This window comes from Falco biarmicus, chromosome 9, assembly GCF_023638135.1.
Source record: "Falco biarmicus isolate bFalBia1 chromosome 9, bFalBia1.pri, whole genome shotgun sequence".
Taxonomy (NCBI): domain Eukaryota; kingdom Metazoa; phylum Chordata; class Aves; order Falconiformes; family Falconidae; genus Falco; species Falco biarmicus.
This window is the reverse complement of record NC_079296.1, coordinates 10,373,292-10,392,889: the sequence shown is the minus strand read 5'-3', so window position 1 is coordinate 10,392,889 and position 19,598 is coordinate 10,373,292. Positions and strand designations below refer to the sequence as shown.

At 52.0% G+C, this 19,598-nt stretch overlaps 1 protein-coding gene across 1 annotated transcript in view; it reads right to left on the bottom strand.

Annotated features, from left to right (window-relative positions):
• The window catches only part of LOC130155549 (collagen alpha-1(I) chain-like), a 90,636-nt gene extending 71,510 nt beyond the window's left edge, over positions 1 to 19,126 (bottom strand). The window contains exon 1 of the mRNA XM_056352936.1: positions 19,011 to 19,126. Coding sequence (XP_056208911.1) covers positions 19,011 to 19,107 — 97 coding nt within the window. The 5' untranslated portion in view covers positions 19,108 to 19,126. The remainder of the gene's footprint in view (positions 1 to 19,010) is intronic.
• Positions 19,127 to 19,598: the final 472 nt, after the last annotated feature.

Below are 19,598 nucleotides of genomic sequence, written 5' to 3'. Positions count from 1 at the left end.
AAGTCCAGATCACCCCAGAACAGACGTCCAGCACAGGAACAAGCAGCAAAGCATCTGACAACAGTGCCTTTGCAGAGAGCATGGTCCCAAGGGAGGACAGGATTTAAGAAACTGGGATCCCACCAGACCTAAGTCTCCTATACTTCCAAAAACCCTCTCCACAGCTCACCTGTAAGCTCCTTAGACATGGACAACCCCCTGCCACAGCATGGCTCGGCTCCTCTATGCTCTCCCAAAAATATCCCTAATAAGAATAAATTCTGTGAAGGTACAAGTACTTCTCTGAGGCTGGTGTGCTCCAGACACCACGAGATGGTTGCTCTCACTCTCACCCTGTATTTCCTAAGGACAAGGAACATTACTTTCCTGTCTAATCCCAGCAGTACCTGCTAGATTTATCCACCAAGAGTGCTTCCAGTCTTTGCAGCACACTTCAGTCCTCCCCGAGCAGAAGAACTACATGAAGAAGCATCTTTCCTTCTTTTTTTTTGCAGTTTGGAAGCGAAGCAAACAGAAAAATCACATGAAAAGTAGAATTGGCTTCAATAGCTGTACCTTTCCCACCAAAACTTCCGCAAAATAAACTTTAAGGAATCAGTTCAGCCCTAAATACTTAATATTAATTCACTATAAAAATCTATAAAACATAAGAGCAAATCACAGATCTACAAAGTCAGTGGAGCTGTTCCCTCCCTGCTGCAGCCAAGGGGCCAGGATGCTGCCTTAAGGTGCAGGACGGTTGGGGTCAGACACCTCTTCTCCCTAAAATATTTGATTCCTACATTTCAAGAGCCTGTCCTACCCTTCTGTCATCACCACCTTAAGGCACGGCGAGCCCGATGGCACACAGCTGCATGGGTGCAATGCGGTCAGTGCCTACAAGAGCTGGGCTGTCACTGGAGGAGAGATCGGCCAGCGCCGGGCAGCTCTGTGGGTGCTAATCCCTCCTGGAGAAAGAGCAACGGACAGTTACTTTTTCACAGAAATCCACGGAGGAAGGGGACAGGGAAGGAGGGATGGCTGCCAGACCTGGGCAACACAGTGCTCAGCAGCAAACTGTCATTCAAGCTAAAGAGAAACACCCTGGTGGGGGCATGGGGGTCCTTGAGGAGCTACAGCTGAAGCTTTGCTCTGCTCGACTGCAGAAAGAGCTACAAAAGCGACAAAGCCAGGGCATTGCTTTAAACGCCACAGCAACCAGCACCCTGAGACGTCATTAATCTCCTGATTACAGCACCGTGCTTTGAGCAAGCAGTTCTTGCGCTGTCTTTGATATGGCAACTGTTGATGTTACAGGCTTCAAAAAAGACATCTACTCTCCTACACGCTTAATCCACTTTTAGGCTTGAGATAAGAAGAAAAACCAACTCATTTTTCCAAGCAGAGCAACATGCATGCCTTTATGCTACAGAAAACCTTGATGCCCATCCCCTTCTTCTTGGCAGCCAACTCTCCTATACAGGCAGGCATGTAAAGCAGCAGGAATGGACCAAGACCTCACCACGCACAACCCCACCAGAGGGGCTCAGGGTGCTTATGAGCCAAAGCTTGAGCTGCATTGACCCCTGCTCTCTACAGCAATGTTTGTACGCTGGTATTAAAAAAGAGAAGGAGGAAAAAAAAAAAAAGATGGAGCAATTAATGGGAGTGGGCTGGTTCCTGGCTGGCTCAGGATGTCTCCAAGCAGGGAGGAAGGGACAAGGACAGTCCCATGCTGATCCTGCACATCAGCCAGGCTCCTGCTGTTTTATCAGGCCATTTATCTCGGTTACTTCCAGCGCTATTCTGTTTCCAATCAGCATCTCCTACCCGCTTGGCCTGGGCCCTGTGGGAATTCCAGCGAAGGCCTGAAAGGAATATAAAAATGAAACAAAAACACATTTGGGGAGATTAAAGCAGGGAAAAGGCAACTGTGTGCTGTGAAAAAGAGCAGGGTTCATTTCTCACATCTCGCTGGGTGGAGAGTGCCTGAGGCAGTGCTTTGGGGGGGGGGGCTCAGCCCCAGGATGGGGCACCCCACGGGCAGCACCAGCCAGCACCCCGACACTGCTGCCAGGTTCCAGTGGAGGAGCGATTCCACCGCTGAGGGAGCCGCGCACGTGCTGCACGTGTACTCCACCAGCACAGAGCACGCCTACAAGCCAGAGCACGTCTGTCACCGCACCGTGAGTCACAGTCACACGCGGGAGGGAGCCCAGGGCCAGGGGCCTCTCTGTCATTTCAGATTCACAAGTCCGGAGCAAATCTTAATGCAGATTATGAGAGGTGGCTTGAAAACTAGCTCTGCCATCCTCGCATTGCTTTAAAGACCCAAGCGTGCAGCGGGGACCTCCACACTTCCCAGCTCCTTCAGAAAAGGAGGCTGAGAAGGGCTCCCTTGGGACAGCATTACTCCACGCTCTACCGAGCTGCAGCGGAGACGTGTTCACAACATGCTTCTGCAAACTGTTTCTGAAGGGGGAAAATAAACATAGCAAATAAAAAAAAAAAACCCCACCAGTGCACAAGTTGCTTTAATTAGGATCAGGAAGGCATTTCAGGATGAACAAACACCCCAACCACCCCCACATTGTGCTTTAGCTTCTACTTCAGACCAGCCTTGGACTGCACAAACGGATACCTTTCTGGTGACACTGAGCCAGGAGAAGTGCTGTGGAGGACATTTGATGTTCTCCAACATGGAGAGTATCCTGGGCACTGAAAATCCAAGACCATTTCAAGGTAAAAACCACAGGACCCATAATAGAGTGGACACAGGGGCCTTGGACCCGCTGCTCTGCAGATCTGCTTTTGGTGGAGCACGCTACTTGCTGACGCAGACGAAGACTTAATGCTCCAGATGCTGGACTCATTAACAGATCTGAATCCCTCTGTAATTAAGCTTCCTGAGCCTCACAGTTATAGAGAAAAGCTTGGAAAATCTGACTGCTAACGGTTCAAACATGAAAACTTGAACGCGAAGGTTCAGAGGTGAATTTTATTTATTCTTTTAAAACTTCGTATTATTTTTATTTTTAAAGCCAGAAGTCCCTCAATCCAGCCAGAAAACCACCCAGCCCATCCACACCGCCAAGAGGAAGCCGTTGTCCAGCCACCACATCCCAGCCCTGATGAAAGCTTCCATCTCCCCACGGCAGCACCCGTGCCCAGCCCCAGCCTCCCCCCTGACAGCACCAACCGCGCTCACAGCTTGGCCCCACAGATGCAAGTCATGGGAACTCACGTTGCAGTGAGCCATCCTAGAGAGAAATGCATCGCCTGCCCCTGCCGACACCACCAGAGAGTGGTTCTGGGGGAGGACCAGCCCCAGTGGGACCCCCCACAACCTGATGATGACGACCCCACCTCTCCCTGCCCAAAGCACCGCCACTGCCTCACGGCGCTGCACAGTGCAGGGGTGCCCTGGCCTCCTGCCCATGGGGAGCACTTCAGGGACCTCCTGGCTCTGTGGACGGATGAACCAGCCCCAGCACCCAGATCCACCCATGGAAAAGGGGGAGTCTCTTTTCCCCTTCCCTTTGCATCGGCAGGAGAGGACCCCACCATGGTCAGGGGACAAGACATCTGGGTATCTTTGTGTCAGTCTGAAGCTCCAGACCACACCACACCATGGCTGCTGGAGGCACCGGGAAGAGATTAACGAGAACTAGCTGGTTTCCTCTTCAAAATGGCCCCTAAAAAGAGCTCCCGTTGAGCTCCCTGGCTGGGAGCCAGGAGCACACAGGAACCAAGAGGAGATCTGGCTCACTCTTCACAGGCTGGAGTCATTCTAGATCACTCCTTGCTCTGTGATGGTCAAACCCTCAATAACTTGCAATGCAGCCACCAAACCCTTTCACTGGAGGAAACGTTTTCTGAGCAACACGAAAGGAGAAGGGATGCATGAGCCACCCCTCTTCTTAGGGATCACTTTTAGGTGCAGGGCCTCCCCAACAGCAGCCACCAAGCCAGGAGCAGCACCACTCTGGGGCTGCAAAGCAAACATGTCCCAAAAGGATGAGCAGGGCAAGGGAGCCTGGAGACAAGCCACAGGCTGTGTAACATCACGGCAGCTCCACCAGCCCCACCAAGCAGCCGGGCAGCACATGCCTGCCAGATGCTTCACATTTTGGGAGGAGGGGGAGGAGAGGTTCGGAGGTCAAGGTCATGAGCGATGCCTGACTCCGTTCTTTGTGAAGGGGCCGTGCAAGGGGGAGAGGGAGCTGGGAGGAAATACCAGCCTATGTGTGTAAAAACCATCCAGAGTGGGATTGATGGCCACATTTACACACGTTTGGCTCAGGAGAGGGAGGAAGCTGCAAGGCATAGGGGTCCCTTGGCTGAAATGAAAGACTGGGGAGAAGGCAGAGCAGCACAACATGCTGGGACACCCGGGATGCTCCTTCCTGCGTTGCTTTAATGCCTCCGGGAGAGCTGCAACCTCCTAGTTTAGGATCAGTCTCCAGCTATCGATGTTTCCCTTCTCCTCCTTCCCTTCTTTGTGGGAAAATTCCCACACACTGACAAGGCTTGGAGCTACCTCCATACCCTGGGACCTCCTGGAGCATGTCAGCTTCGTCTCCCCTTCCCCTTGCTCATTCAAGTATCAGTTGGCTCCTTGTACTTGAAAGAAGAAAGCTGCAGTCTCTGACGTAACCCCAGACACTTCTTTCCAAGGCTCACGACCAAGTTAAACTAAACCAGACTACACAGACCAGAAATAAGAGCCCAGACACAAAGGAACACTTTTGGAAATGCCACTCATGCCTCCACAGGCAAATGATCACCCAGCAGTTGTCATCTCCAGGTGGCCCTTTCAGTGGCTGGGTCTAGATGGACCTGCTTCGAGAAGGGGCTGCACTCCGTGATCTCCAGAAGTCTCTTCCAACGTGAATTACGCTATGACAATCTCCTACTCCTGGATGTGGGTGATACACCTCCTGCCACTGCATGTGATATTAAACTGACTTGCAATATCTCAACAGCCATAAAACTTGATTTCTCACCAGCCCAGCTCCAGAGAGCAGCAAGCAACTACCCAGGTGACACAAGTAGCGCTTCTGGAGTACAGTTCACACCCAGAACCATGACTGCCTGGTATATTTGAGATAGAAAAATATAAAATCTAAATAGTTAAATCACAAGACACGACTTCTAAGTACTGCCTTCTAAAGCATGTATGCCAGGGATGAACAGTGAGGCACCGCATTTTTGCTGTTTTAATTTAATCTTGGGTTACTTTTGCTCAGCATCCATCAAACAGTACGAAACTGGTCACTGAGCATGGGATCTGCTCCTATTTATGCATTTTCAAGACAGAAAAAAACCCCAACCACCCAAACCACTGTGATCTGGTGTCCTACAAAGAACATGCCAAAGCAGATCTCCAGCTTAACTCCTACTTTAACACCAACAGCTGTGGCTGAATTTGGAAAAACATCTTTTCCTTTAGGAAAAACATCTCATCTGGATTTAAAGTCCTACCAGCAACTGAAACCTGACCACAACCCAACTTTGAGGTAGGCCAGCAGCAACTCGAATAATGTATACAATCAACATATGGGTTATTACAGCTAACGTGGGAGGTTAAAATTAAAACCATCAGAGCTGTGGAAGAAAATTAACAGCACTTTTACTGCAGAAGGTATAGGATTCCCCAAAGTCTACTCATTTGGAGAGGAAAATCATGAGAGGCATTATAAAATGAACCCATTAATAAGGATTCAGAAAATTGCCTACCCTGAGCAGGCGCCTGATCTCCTTAGAAAGACCCACCAAAGGAAGGTTTTGCTCAAAGCAAGTTTAGCAGCTTAAAGGTTTATCCTGCAAAGGAGGGAAACATCGTGGACCTCCGCCGTTAAAGCACGGCTTTGCAAGACCTGCCTAGCCTGAGCAGGGTGATTTTCGCTTCCATGAGCCACAGACACACAGGGAGCTGGGCACCGCTGTGGCTCATCCTCAGCAAGCTGGGATCAGCAGCTCTTCCTGGGGGCTGGGAGCAAGTCAGGGGTGAGCAGCCAGCCCAGGAACCCCCACCTTTCATCCACGTTCAAGTCAGCCAAGGGAGCAGGGGCAAGCACTGACCTGCCTGACAACTGCAGCATCCAGTTTATAGCCATCAAAGTGGACTTCAGCCCTGAGGGATTTAACGCCAAAAGCCGTTTCAGACTGTATGGCAACTAGAAAACACCTGGCGGTGACGTACAGCTGGGTGTGTGTGTGTGTGTGTTAAACACATGCTCACCCTCATGCATTTCCCACTGGCAAGGGAGAAGGAGCACTTTCCTCCTCTGTACCAGCCGAAGCAGCAGGTCTGGGGCAGCTGCAAGCTGCTTTGCTTTTGTCTCTGCAACAGAGCACATCAGTGGGAAGGCTGGGGATAATTTCCAGCTGCCTATGGAGCATGGGAGGGCTCAGCACAGGATCTACAATCTCCCCAAGGCTGATGTCTTGCTCAAACACTCCTGTGTGAGGAGCTCAGGCCCTTCCCTCCTCCCAGATGAGTACAAAACCTTGCAGTTATTGACATGAAACAGGAACAAATAGTGCAATTTTTCATTTAAGTTGTGGTAGGGAGCTCAGGGCTCGGTTGTCTGGCTTTGCTCTGAGGCCACAAGGCAGAAACACAATCTTCATGGAATCAAACCAGACCTCTGCATGTGCTGCCAGGAATGAAGGTTCCTACACCAACCACCCTGTCCTGGAAGAAAGCGAGACCCCACAACCAGCTGATAGTGGCCACTGAGTTCCTGCAAAATCTCTGGCACTCACACCACAAAGCATCTCTGTGCCACGGTGCTGGCTGCGTTCAACCCTCTGTTACAGAATCCATGGGGAAAACACCAGACAGGCACCAAGGAGCTGGCTAGACCCAGGCACAGGCAGGAGTTTCCAAGGGATGTGGGACAGTGAGGCCATCCTACCAAAAAGCTGTTCTTTAAGTCACTCAAACTTTACATACAGAGTGTGCATCCACTGTTTTTCTCTCTTTCTCCCTCTTTCTTTGCAGTTCAGTTAAATCTCTGCATCCGTGTCCCCTAGTCACTGGCCAGGACAAGGAGGACCATGTGGCATGATGGAGACTAGGTCTGTCTCCTCTCACTTCTCTCACCCAAATCTTTTAGTTTGTCACCTTCAAAATTAAAACAGCTGAAATGCTCCAGTAAGGGGAAAAGGAAAAAAAAAGAAGAAGAAAAAAAATCACAGGGATTGTTAAAAATCTGCTCACACAAAGCTCGCTGCCGGAAAGTGAGATCTAACTTCAAAACCCCTCTGCATCGCTAATGACCTTTTAATAGCTCTCATTACAGAACATCTCACTCAGGCCTGGTACATTCCCACCTGCCAAAACAAAGACCAGCATTTCCACGGGCAAAACCCAGCTGTTTAATTGATCCATTTGAGGGCTTTAAGAAAATATTAATAAGGCAACTCTGTCAAACCAAAGGTTTCACTTCTGTGCAGCAGATGCCTTCATTGGATGGCAACTCATTTAACCTGCCTCTTCAGTAAAGCATTTCCCACTCCCAGTGGAAGCTACCAGGAAAATGTGGCTTAGAAACAAAGGCTCAGCAGCCGCAAAGCAGAAAAAGTAATAACAAAATTTACCTTTTTCACTCTGAACAGCCATACTTAACCTGTAGCATGTACTCATACTCAATCTTAAGTATACACACACTTAATTGTTAGTACAGAGGCATAGAAATGCCCCATAACACACCAGGTCTGGGTCCCACATACAGAATACCCCAATAAATTCTCCTCACCCCCCACCCTCACCCTACGACTCCAAGGTCTTCATGCCTGGGGTTACTTTGAATACCTCTTCCAATTTACAGTTTTCAGGGGTGAGTTGTGTCACCCTCAGCTCTTGCACTGCAACATGGCATTTCTCCCCAGCTGGTGGGATTTGCTCCAAGCAAGCCCATCAACTCCCGTGTTTCTCCATTCTAAACCAGAGCGCTCTGCTGAAACTGCAATGGCATAAATGTTGGCACTGACAGGAGTAGCGAGAGAGGGAATGCATAAGGATGAGACACAGCAAGCTGGCAAAAAAACAGCACTGCTTCAAAACATCATGTCTAGCAGGTTTAAAAAAACAAGAGAGAAAGAGAGGAGCTAATGGAACATTGCTGCCTGGCTGCATTTCGTCTTGCAAAGAGATGTCAGCTCAGAGCCTTCACAGAAAGAGGTCCGGACACCAGGCATTTAGCAACCACCCCAGAATGAGGGAGGGATACTAGACCAGCTTCTCCCATCAAAACCATCCAGGTGAGCTGGTGTGGAAGACCCCCTGCCCTTCTCTGCACTAAACCATCCTCCCACCATGACCTCCTGGTTTTCATTGCCAGCTCTAAACGGTTGCTGCTGCGGTAAGGATCAGCTGCATCCTCCTGCAGAGCTGCAGTATAGCAGCAGGAGAGATTATCCCTACATCTGTCACGGGTGAGTTCGGGACTGAAGTGCTTTAAGATGTCTCTGCAATGTATTACCTACATGCTTCTCCTATTTCTCCAAGTCCCGATGGAAATATTTTATGTCTTATCTCAATGTATCAACTTACACCCATCTTCTGCAACTGGGGAAGCATACCCCTGCATAATGCTAGTCGTGAGGGTAGTCAGCTTTCAACAAATAAAAGTTGATTATCTTTCTTTAAGATAATAGAAACTACTATTTGAATGATTTTAGAAGACAAAAAAATAAAAATAAAAATTGATTTTCATTTGCACTCTGGTGAAAATAACAAAAATCAACTGTTTTCCCTGGGGTAAATCTGTTTGACCTGTGCCCAACCCCTATAATTTCCCCACAGCAAGTGCAGAAGGGGACGAACTGCACACCTGCCATATGGAGTCACCACACACAAGCAGGAACACCACGTGTTGCAGCAGCAGGTCCCATCCGCAGGGCTGAGCCCCTACCACTAAGCAGAGTTCTCAAGTGACAATAAATGCAGATTATGGGACTCCTTAGAGCAGGACAGAAGGCTATATGCCCATGGAAAGATTCCCGCCACCCTGGGAATGAGCTTACACCCCATGGTGTTGTGCTTCAGCCTCAGCCCACGACTCTGCTCTCGGCAGCAGCATCTCCTGCCCAGATTTTTTCAGTGGCAGGAAGGTTACTGGGACACTGAATGGCAAATGCCCAGCCTCTGGGAAAAGCACCACACGAACTGCCCAAAGCAGGGCCAGAAGCCGTGAGGGTGACATGAGCTACAGGAGGTTTGGCCCTTTCTTTCCACCAGACGCATTGCCCCAACTCATCCCCAGCACCAAATCTGTGCATTAGCTCTTTGTTACCCTGCGAGACTGTCCGGGGAAATATGTGAAGCACCTTATGCAAGTGGCTGCAGCAATATTTCAGAGTTCACCCTTTGGGGCAGCAGGGGCGAGCGAAGCTCAGCCCTCCCCAGCCTGGTGAGCCCCCGGCGCTCAGCAACTCCAGCAGACATGAGAAATCCCAGCCTAGGGAGACGCCAGTATTTCCACCGCTGCCTCCACGCGTGGTTATGATCAGGCACTGAAATACCCCTGCTCCATCTGTCTGGTTTCAGAGCAGAGAAAAAATGCGTGGAGCTAGGAAGGAGAAGGGGAAGGAATGTCTTAAAGTCACCAGGCAGTTCACTGAGGCGTTTTCGATAAAAAAGGAATTCTGACATTCTTCCCAAGTGAAACAATTTGAACGAGATATTTGGAAATGGACTATCTTATTTCAGTTGGAGGGAGCTTAGTATTGACCTGCATCGCCTTGCAGAGCTGTGTTAGTTCCCAGGATGAACGGACCCACTCTCTTGGACTGGGATGGGGAAGGAGAAGCAGGGTGGGATGACAGATCCCGAGGAAAGGAGACTTCCTATCACCTGAGGTGTGCAGCCACTGCTCCAAGCTGGAAGGGGTAACTGGTTTTACTGGGGTTAAACTGCTCCGCAGTGAAATATCCTATTTTCGTTTTCTCAATGGAAAAGCTACAAATTATTCTAAGGGAAAATTTTATGTAGGAAAATCTCAGCATCTCAAGTGCCGAAAGTGCATTTTCGTGTTGCAAACACACTGGAAAGACATGGGGAAAAATGTTTCCAGCCAGCTCTGATGTTTGGGGCCAGATTCCCTTCCCAACAAATCTCCATTTTCTGCCAGTTTTTTTACTAATCACTCCCATCTTTCAAATAATGAACTAATTTATGAAGAACTTGACTGTGTAAAAAAAAAAAAAAAAAAAAAAAAGCAAGCAGTAACAATGCCCTTGTGGGCCAAGCTGCCATGGGAGATGCTATGCATGCTCAGATCAGCACAGGCATTTTTCAGACAGAGTCTAGTACAAGCATCTTTCCAATTTTAGGTACACCCCGATCCCAAAGGGCATCACACCTCTAGAAAACCCCAGCTGCCTCCCTTTGCCTTGGGAGCCACAAAGCTGCATGGTCTGCACTAACACCTTCCCTTTTTTAAAAAACAAAAGGAAAAGGACAGTAAGCCTAAAAAGAAAGCCATGTGTCTAGAAAGGGTCAATTACTTCTTGCTCCTCATTGCAGACACTGAGAGGGACCTGGAGGAGAAGCACCTGAGGATGAACCTGCTCCGGGCAGGACGATGCAGTGTTAACAGAGGGGTATTTGTGCTAACGCCAGTGTGAAGCTTCTGAGAAAGTCTTGTGCAAACTGACTGCTTGGCGAAGCCCTTAATGCGCTTGGTTATTCAATAATGCACAGCAGCTCCAGTGAGCTTGTGCTCATCACCCAGTGAAGGCTGGAGCCTTCCCTGAGCCCCAGTTCTGGAAGCCATGGGAATTGGGCAGAAACTCCCCTTCTGCTCTAAAAAGCGGATTGATGAACCTTCTTCCTGCAGAAATAAGCACAGAAGCGTGTATCTATGTCTTGATATTCAGGAAAGAATTATTGGGTCCCTTGACAAACTCTTAAAATGTTTTGGACTGGCAACACTGGCAGAAAGACTTGACAACTTGCAGCATTGAAAAGGACGCCAGGGTGAAGAGCAGTTTTGGTGCAGCCATCGCCGCTCACTTGCTGCCCGTGGCGACTGGGAACCAAGCACAACTGCTCCCCCACTGCACTGCACAGCTTGGCTGAACGGCCTCAGAAGCCCTCCCCAAACCCCAAGCAGACCAGCCCGGGCTGAAACCTCATTAATTAACCACCCCTTTACACTCTTCTCCGGGGAGTGAACCCCCATGGAAAGGCAGGAGGGGGGGCTCCACAAGCAGCTCCGCATTTACCTTCCCCAACAAAAACTCCTGCAGCAAGAATTCCCCACTGCAGCTCCCATGAGCTTTAGAGGAGGAACCAAGGCAAATTTTAGGGCTTGCAACAGGGTGATGGCCTTGGCAGGCTGTTGTGGAGCACATCATCCAGCCCTGGCCACCAAGCAGCTGATGGGAGGGGAGGCAGAAAATAGAGAGGGCTTTGAAGATGATCAAGGGGCTGGAGAACCTGCCTGTGAGGAGAGACTGAAACAGTTGGGTCTGTCCTTCCTGGAGAAGGAAGCTGGCCACAGTGCCACCTGCATCCTCCTGCATGCCGGGGGGACACCTGCAGAAGGCATCAGGGCTGCTGGAAGTGAGCAGGGAAGGGGAAGTGCCAGAGGCAGCTTTGCTCATGGAGAGCCATCGTGTCACCTTGGGTCTCCTTGCCCCTTCCCAAATGCTGTCCCCCAGCAGGCACCTTGGGCAGGGAGGAGCAGGAAAAGATACCAGGGAAAACAAATCCATCTCATCACAGCAAATACTGCTGCTCCGTCCTGCAGAGACGCTGCAAGCTGTCTGTGAAACCACTGTGGCAAAGAAACAAGGAGACTCATGGTCGCAGGGCAAGGGGCTGCTGCAGCCCCCATCCCGCTGTCTGCATCCCATCAACCCAGCCAGCACCAACAGCTGCGCGCCCGGGCACCCTTGTCCCCAGCAGCACCAGGATCAGCCTGATGTGACCTGAGGTGGCCTTTAACCCTGCAGGAATTACACTGCCAGGAAGGATGGGAGAGCTAGGCAAAGTTCCATGTGGGTAATTAGTGCTGCACTAATTGCCATCATTGTGGGACAGAGACGCACTGTCAAGCTTGACGTGCCCTAAACAGAAGCTGATTTTTGTCACTGTGTTGCTCCCTTGAGTTCTGGGAGTGGGAAAGGCAGGGGAAGAGGTTGCTTAAGTCTTAGAGAGGTTTTTTTCTTAATTGATGACCACAAGGGAGCAAAGCTTTTCAGCTGACTGCTCTGTCACAGGGGCTGCAGGTTGAATTAAGCCTTTGCACAATGAAGGAACAACAGGGACAAGGAGTCCCTTTGCCACAGCTGGTGATCAGGAAGCACTTCCCCCTGCCAATGCCTCCGTCTGCCCCCAGTGAAGCAGAGCCCATGGCAGCACCAGATCTCACTGCGCTGCTACACCCCATGATGCAGCCCGCAGAGCCAAGGATGGTCAGCCTCTCGCTGAGCTCTCCCACGCTTGCTGTGCGCTGTGAAGGAAGGGGACAGACCCAACCTGGCTCATTTAAAAATAGGGAGCAAAGGACATGAAAAAAAATAGCCCACAAACCATGCTATGGGATAGTAGGTAGGGGCGAACAGCCACCTGTTCTCTTTCTAGCTGAAGGAAAGGAGGTTTCTGTGCTCGCACCTGTCCCCTGAAACGCTGCTGCGGTTGGCAGGCAGGAGCATAGAGAGACCCTTTCCCTGCCTGCCTGGGCAAGAGCTGCCACACCAGCACAGACCCTCCCAGCCGCCAGGGCATCCCTGCAGAGGAGGGCTCCTTCCTCACACCCTGTGGAGCCAAGCCCCAAGCCTGCACCCAGCTATGACCCTGAGGACCGAGCCCCCAGCACCCAAGAGTCCCCACCAGCTATGTGATATCCACCTCTCCAAAGGGGCTCCTGAGCCTTCCTTCCCAAAGAAGCCTCAAAAAACCCAAACCCCCAGAGGAACGAATGACCCCCCACACCACAGTGATCAGTGGATCAGCTCTTCTCCTTGGAGGCTCAGCCCTAACCGTTCGCAGCTACTGTGGTTGTGGTAGTGGTAGCACAGCCAGCATCCCTTGCCCACACAGGCTTAACACCAGCCCATGGCCCCACAATGACTACAGGGTTTGTGAAAGAGAAGATTAATGTTGTGGATATATATAGCACATACTGAACATAGACAAAGAGCTCTGGCTTCCTCGCCCAGCGGTGGAACGTTACGACAGCCCCCACGGCACAGCCAGGACCTCAACCAGGAGCAGATGGCAGTTCCCCCTGCGAGAAATCAGGAGCCTTTTGGGAGCCTGCCGGAGGCAAGTGGTGGGGAGAGCCACCCCGAGCTGCTTCTCACACCAGACCCTGCATCCACCCCCCAGGACCCCTCCACCTTGCTGGAAGCAAACTTAAAACCAGTCTGGCTTAGTCTTGGCTTGAGCGCCAGGAGCTGGAGCTGCTTGCCGGCACCAGGCTTTGCCCGGGAGAGCAGCGAGGCTCCTGTCAGTATTTCAACAAGAGCAGGCCCCAGTTTAGGCGTAACAGTGCACAGCCCAGTTCAAACTGTTTATTTTTCCACAGGTGTGATGCTTCTATCATCCAGCTCAACTTCCTGGTAAGTTTATGTGATTGTAAACCTGCAGCATACAGGCTATCCATTCTCCTTCTCCTCTAGAAAAACCTTCCCCTAAGAAAGAGCACTTATGCACCCTTGAAGCCCTTTCTCAGTACATTAGAGCTGAAATGTAATGATTTCCACCCATTACGTGCAAAAAAATAGAGCTGCAAGCAGCATGAGCATCCCTGGTGCCAAGGCAGGTGGTGGCACGCATGGGGACATGGGCTGCCAAGTGCCAGAGCCCACCCAGGGCCGCATCCAGACCTGCTGGCGCAGAGAAGGTGGGCACTTAAAAAAAAATAAATCGACAGGGAGAGAGAGTTTTTAGGAAATTAGGTTCTGTATGGCCCATTGCTCATGGAAAGGTTTAAGATTTTATGAGTTGGTCTAATCTGGAAGGATTTCTCATGGGGCTGCTGCCAAACTTCAAGTTTGTGCTCCAGCTTACAGGAATACAAATACACACTGAAGACAGGGATCCTGGGAATTGCTGGACAGTTTTGGCTGAAATTTTTCAAATAATTCAGCATGAGACAGACATATAACAGAAAGACTCTTCAATCCAAACAGTTCAAGTTCGGCAAAGTCAAACACCACAACAAAAAGCATCATCACAGCAGCTGTCAGGATACAGCAGCCCAAGGACCGGTACCAGCTCTGTGCATGCACACCCCCCAGTGTCCCTGCACCCCGGGGTCCCGTCCCTTACGGCTTTGCCATAAGCATAGTGTGTCACCATCACCTCAGGAAGAAAGCAGTAGCAGGTGGGATGGCAGCATTTAGAGGGGGCAGTGTGAAAACCTCCAGCGTATGCCACATCCTGAAATGCGGTGTCATGTCCCAGGTCAGTGCCTTCTCCTCCAGACATATCAGAGGAAATTGGGGCCACATCCAGGCTGGGGTTCCCCAAACACCCAAGCCAGCACTGAGGGTGGTGCAAGGGGGGATACAACCCAGCAACCAAGAGTTAACAAGTGCAAGTGATGGCATTTGTGCCACCTGTATTTGTCCGAGGGAAAGCAGCAAGGGCTCCTGCCTCTACCCACCTCCTTCCAATTCCTGAACAAAGGAACAGGAGGATTTTAGGCTGGAAAAGGGCTCTTTCATCCAGCAGGTACAGCTGGAAACTGATGCCCAGCAAACTCAGACTTCAGATGAGGGGGGTGTTTTTCAGCTGCAAGGGCAACCTCCCACTGCAGCTCACCTGGGAACACCAGCTTTGCCATCGCTCCAAGCCTCCATGCTACGATGGGACAACTTTCACATCACATGGGAAAACAGAGGCACTCCTTCAGGCCCGGCCAAAAACCACCACACCAAATTCTCCAGGTTTTGCTTCTTCTTTTTGCAGGGGAGTTGAGCAGACCGACCACCTCACCACTGCAGCAACCCTGCATCCATCCTTCCAGCCCCCTTCGAATGGACCCAAAGCACAACAAGGCCAGGCTGGCTCTCCCCTCCATCCTTTGGTGCAGAAAACCTTGGCTAAGAGGATCACACGAAGGACCTCTGAGATAAAAGCTGCATTGTAAAAATATACTGGCGGGGTCTGTCTGGGGGCCCTTGTAACTCCTACAAGCTCTGAAGTTTTAATCGTTCATTCTCAGCCTTCACAGGGGCAAACAGCCACAGGGGAAGGCTGCACAGATGCTCTCTGTGATGGGGATAGGGGCAGTGACCCCTGTATTTATGCCGTTTTAAATGCACAGTTTAGGATCTTGTGAAAGGGGAAAAAAACCAAAACCCATATAATTGCCTAATTGAGGACTCCATAGTAATGTGCATGCACTGGAGGGTTAAGTGCAGATGATATGAAGACTCCAAATGTGGTATTTCTGAATTTTTAAGCAATTTGACTTGAAACTAGTTAAGACTACCATCATTTTTATATACATACACATGCATGCACACAGATGTGATCTATAAAGTATACGCTACTATACATACACAAACAGTACTAACACACCACAATTTATGTATGATTTTGCTTATTTATGTTAGGTTACACATTTAGTTCACAAAGTCCACACACACATCCTAATTACAAGCACCCGATAGCATAAGACACCAGATTTGTGGAGCCTTGCTCCGCAACGCTGTATTTGACATTTTGGAGTACCAGACCTCCAGGAGGATAATTTACTGAAAGACTACTTTCACCAACCCTCGAGCAAGAAATACCATCTGCAGGAGCCAAGCGTTGCATTTGCAGATGCATCCCTTAATTAAGCAGATTTTAATTGGGTGACTCTAAGCTTTAATTAATGGCAAATTGTTCATGCACATTCGTTTTTGGGTCACGTTCCCAGACGGGATTTTTCTGGGTTGATTTGGGGAGTTTTGTGGGGCTGGGTTGCAATTATGGTTATTGCACTTCATGGGGGGAAAAAACAGCTCTCAGGGGCCCTGGAGCCACTGGACTCCCACTACCCCAAGGAGGTTTACCCATTTTCCCCTCCTTCTTAAACACAGCATCCCCTGAACAGCGGGTTGAGCTCAGCAAAGCCCCAGAGACACCCGTGTTGTGCCTGCTGGTGCCAGCACATCTGGGCACCAGGAACATGGAGGGGGGATGCTCAGAGGCAGCTAGGGCTCGTGCAACCCCACAGCACCCCAAACTCAGAGAAATGCGGCCAGTGCCACCTTGCCCCCACCTTCACAGACCCACGGTGCTGCGAAGCATCTCACTCAGGAATTGTTACAGCTGAAACAATGGAAAAACAGGTGCAAGCTCAGTTCTTCAGCCTTGGGGCTTTACCTACCCTGCACAATGTGCCATGCACACCAGCTCGCACAACAGCAGCAGTGATCGCAGGGAGATCAGGTCCCACCTGCTGCCTTATAATGGTCCCCTAAAAAAAATATAAAAATCCTCTCCACCATTTCCACACCAGCTTACAGCTCTGGGTGGTGCATGGAATAGAGCTCAAGGGATGGATTTGATTCAGCACAAACAGTTTGCTTAAAGGGCATGGGTGTGCTCTGAGGGAACAGATGCATGGAGACCCCATTCCCAGAGTACTGGAGTCAATTCCCACCCATTTCTGGTGCCCTCACACCTCCTGAGATCATCAGCAAACATCCTTTTGGTAACAGCTACAACCACCACAAACAGCAACAGCCCCATTTCCCTCCCAGATGGATTCACCTCCTGCTTTTACAACCCAAAGCCCCAGCTGGGGCTTATGAACTTATAAACTGATCTCGCCCAAGCCCAACCCATGCAAACCACTCTTCCACCCTGACACAAGGGAGGAGATGGTGCCACCCCCATGACAGCGATACTGCCGAAATACCAGCTGCTTGCTATCCCAACACAAGCAGAGAACCAGGAGGCATCAACAAATCATCTGACTCAGCTGGGGACAGGAAAGAAGACAGATCCTAATTTCCTAATGGATCCATCTAAGAACTGAATCTTAATTTTTTTCCAGTCCTAAGGTGCCGCAGATGCTGCACGGCATGCCCTCTCCTCCGCATGGAGCAGAGAGAACATGCAACCTCAACAAGGTCTTACCAGCTTTGCACACCAACTAACCGCTGCCTGAAGTCATTAGCTGCTCTCCTTGGGCGCTCATTCCCTGCTTCAATTATTCCCCACTTGCTCTGGGCTCAGCATGCAAAGCACCCGGCCAGCCACAGGCCACTGCTCCAGCTTGCAAAGCCAAGCCCAGCTCCGAGGGCAGGAAGGCCAGCCAGGCTCCGCAGCCCCCAGCTCCCCATCCACCTCCTGGAGGGTATATGCTGCAGCTGTGCTGCTCAGGCCATCCCTGGAGCAAACTGCACCATCAGCAGGGACCGGCTGAAGAACCTCGGCCACAAAGAACTGTCTTGTTTTACACCAGTGCCTGAGAAGCCCACACATTTGAAGGACAGTGCCCCCTTGCCCAGCAGAATCCACAATAAGACCTGAAAGCCTGCCGAAGCTTGTGACCTTTGCCAGCCCAGGCAGCAGTGATCAGAGGGTAAAGCCACACACCTGGACAACGCTCAGTCAAATCTTCCTCAGGGCTGCCCCATGACCCAAAGGAAATAAACCCTTATAACGAGCATGTGGCTTCCTAATGCTGCTACAGCCAACCGGCACTTCCAGCTCTCCCCATCCCTGCTGTGCCCAGGGAGACGCCAGGCTGCAGACACCCCTCTCTGCCCTCTCCCTTGCTCCCCACGCAGCCCAATACCCTCACGGGAGTTACCACCTCCCACGTTCCTCAATTCAACCCCAGTCCCCTGCACCGTATTCCCACTTGGATTTTGCTCCAGTCCCAGCCCCTGGAACACAAGTCCCAGCTCAGTTTCTCAGGCTGTGAACTGCTTGTTTCTGAGCCAAGGTTCAAGTGGAGTTAAGCTCTAGTGAGATAAATCAGTGGTTTCCCTCTCAGAAACACATTCCCACCAATGCAGCCATACTGAAGCCTCCGGCACACTCAGACACAGATGGGTTTGGGCAGGGGGTTGCGCAGTGGACAGGAGCATGGGGTCACTGCCTCTGACCGGGACCCATACGTGTTAGCACAGTGCAAATGCAACCACAAACGTCGGTGCTTCCTTCAAAATAAACATCCTTCTCTACAGTCACTTTATTAAAGTATTTGTCATGCCCCGCACAGCTCAGCACTTTCCAGGGAAAAGCCCCAGCCCTGTGCACCAAACTTTGGGAACAGCTTGTTTGTCATTTTCATGAGACAAACCAGCCCCGTGGCCCATTCCATAGGGTGAGGGGCCTGAACCCCCCTGTGCCTGCCCCAGGTGGGAGCCGGCTGGGGGCTCCTGCCACAGGGAGGGGCAGGACTTCTCATACCCAAAAGTTTCATGAAAAGTTTCATGACTCAGTGACTGGCCGCAGCGGGGAAAGAGGAGGGACATGGGGACGTGCTGCAGTGCCCCAGATAGAAGAATAGCTCCAGCTGTGGCACACACAAGCCCATTATGTTATATTACACATCGGAGAAGCCATGCACAAGCTCCAGCAAGTCTGGCTGCTCTGCTCCTGCAAGAAGAGGGACACCTTCCCTTGGAAAGCAGGGACACCGTGCCCTGCTCCAGCCCTGCCGCCGAGACCCTTATGCCACACTGAGCCCCCCAAAGAGAGCCCTTCCCAGCGCCTGGAGGGGGGCAGCCCCCCGCAGCCCCCGGGGGATGCCAGCGGCAGCTGTGGGAAGCCTTTGTGCCCTCAAAGCAAGCGCGGCCGCGATGCCGGGGCTGCAGGGGGTGGGGGTGGGGGGTGTCCCCTGCCGCATCCCCGCGGGAACCCGCTGCCGGGGGGGATCCCAGCCGCGCTGGCCGCTCCGGGGGGGGGCCCGGCGCCGAGCCCCGGGCTAACAGTGCATCCTAGCGGGGACCGCCGCGCCCAGCAGCCCGGCCCGGGATGCCCCGAGCCGGCAGCACGCCCGTCCCCCCCGGGCCGCTGCCCAGCCCTGCCGCCCCCCGGCCCGGTGCGCTCCTACCTGCGTGCAGCCCCGAGCCCGGCTCGGGGGGCTCCAGCCCCGGGGGGCACAGCGGCAAGGCGCAGAGCAGCGCCAGCGCCAGCGCCCCGCAGCGCATCGTGCGCCCGGCGCCGGCCCCGCCGCATCCCGGCCCGGCCCCGCCGCCGGGGCAGGCACGGCCCCCCCGCCCCCGGCCCCGGCCCGCCCCGCCCCGGCCCGCCCGGCGCTGCGGGGACCCCCACACCCCGCGGGGGGGCTTCCCTCCGCCCCCTGCCCCGCACGCACTGCTGCTCCCGGGGCACAGCGCTGCAGGGGTTAACGCCCCGCACCCCAAATCAGAAGCGCTCCCAACGCTCCCCGGCGCTGCAGTGCTTGGAGAGGGGACCCCTCCCTCGGGATCCCCCCCTGCCCCACTGTGCCGGCTCGGACACACGTGCTTGTCCATCCAGCGGGTGCTGCAGGGGTTAATGACCCCCCCACACACACACACACGTGCTGGGTTGCCCCCCACCACGTGCTGGTTTGCACTTCATAGGGAAAGGAGACACCTCCACCACCACCCCAGCTACTCAAATAATAGTTGCTGTAAGTGTTTTCCAGAGTGCTTTG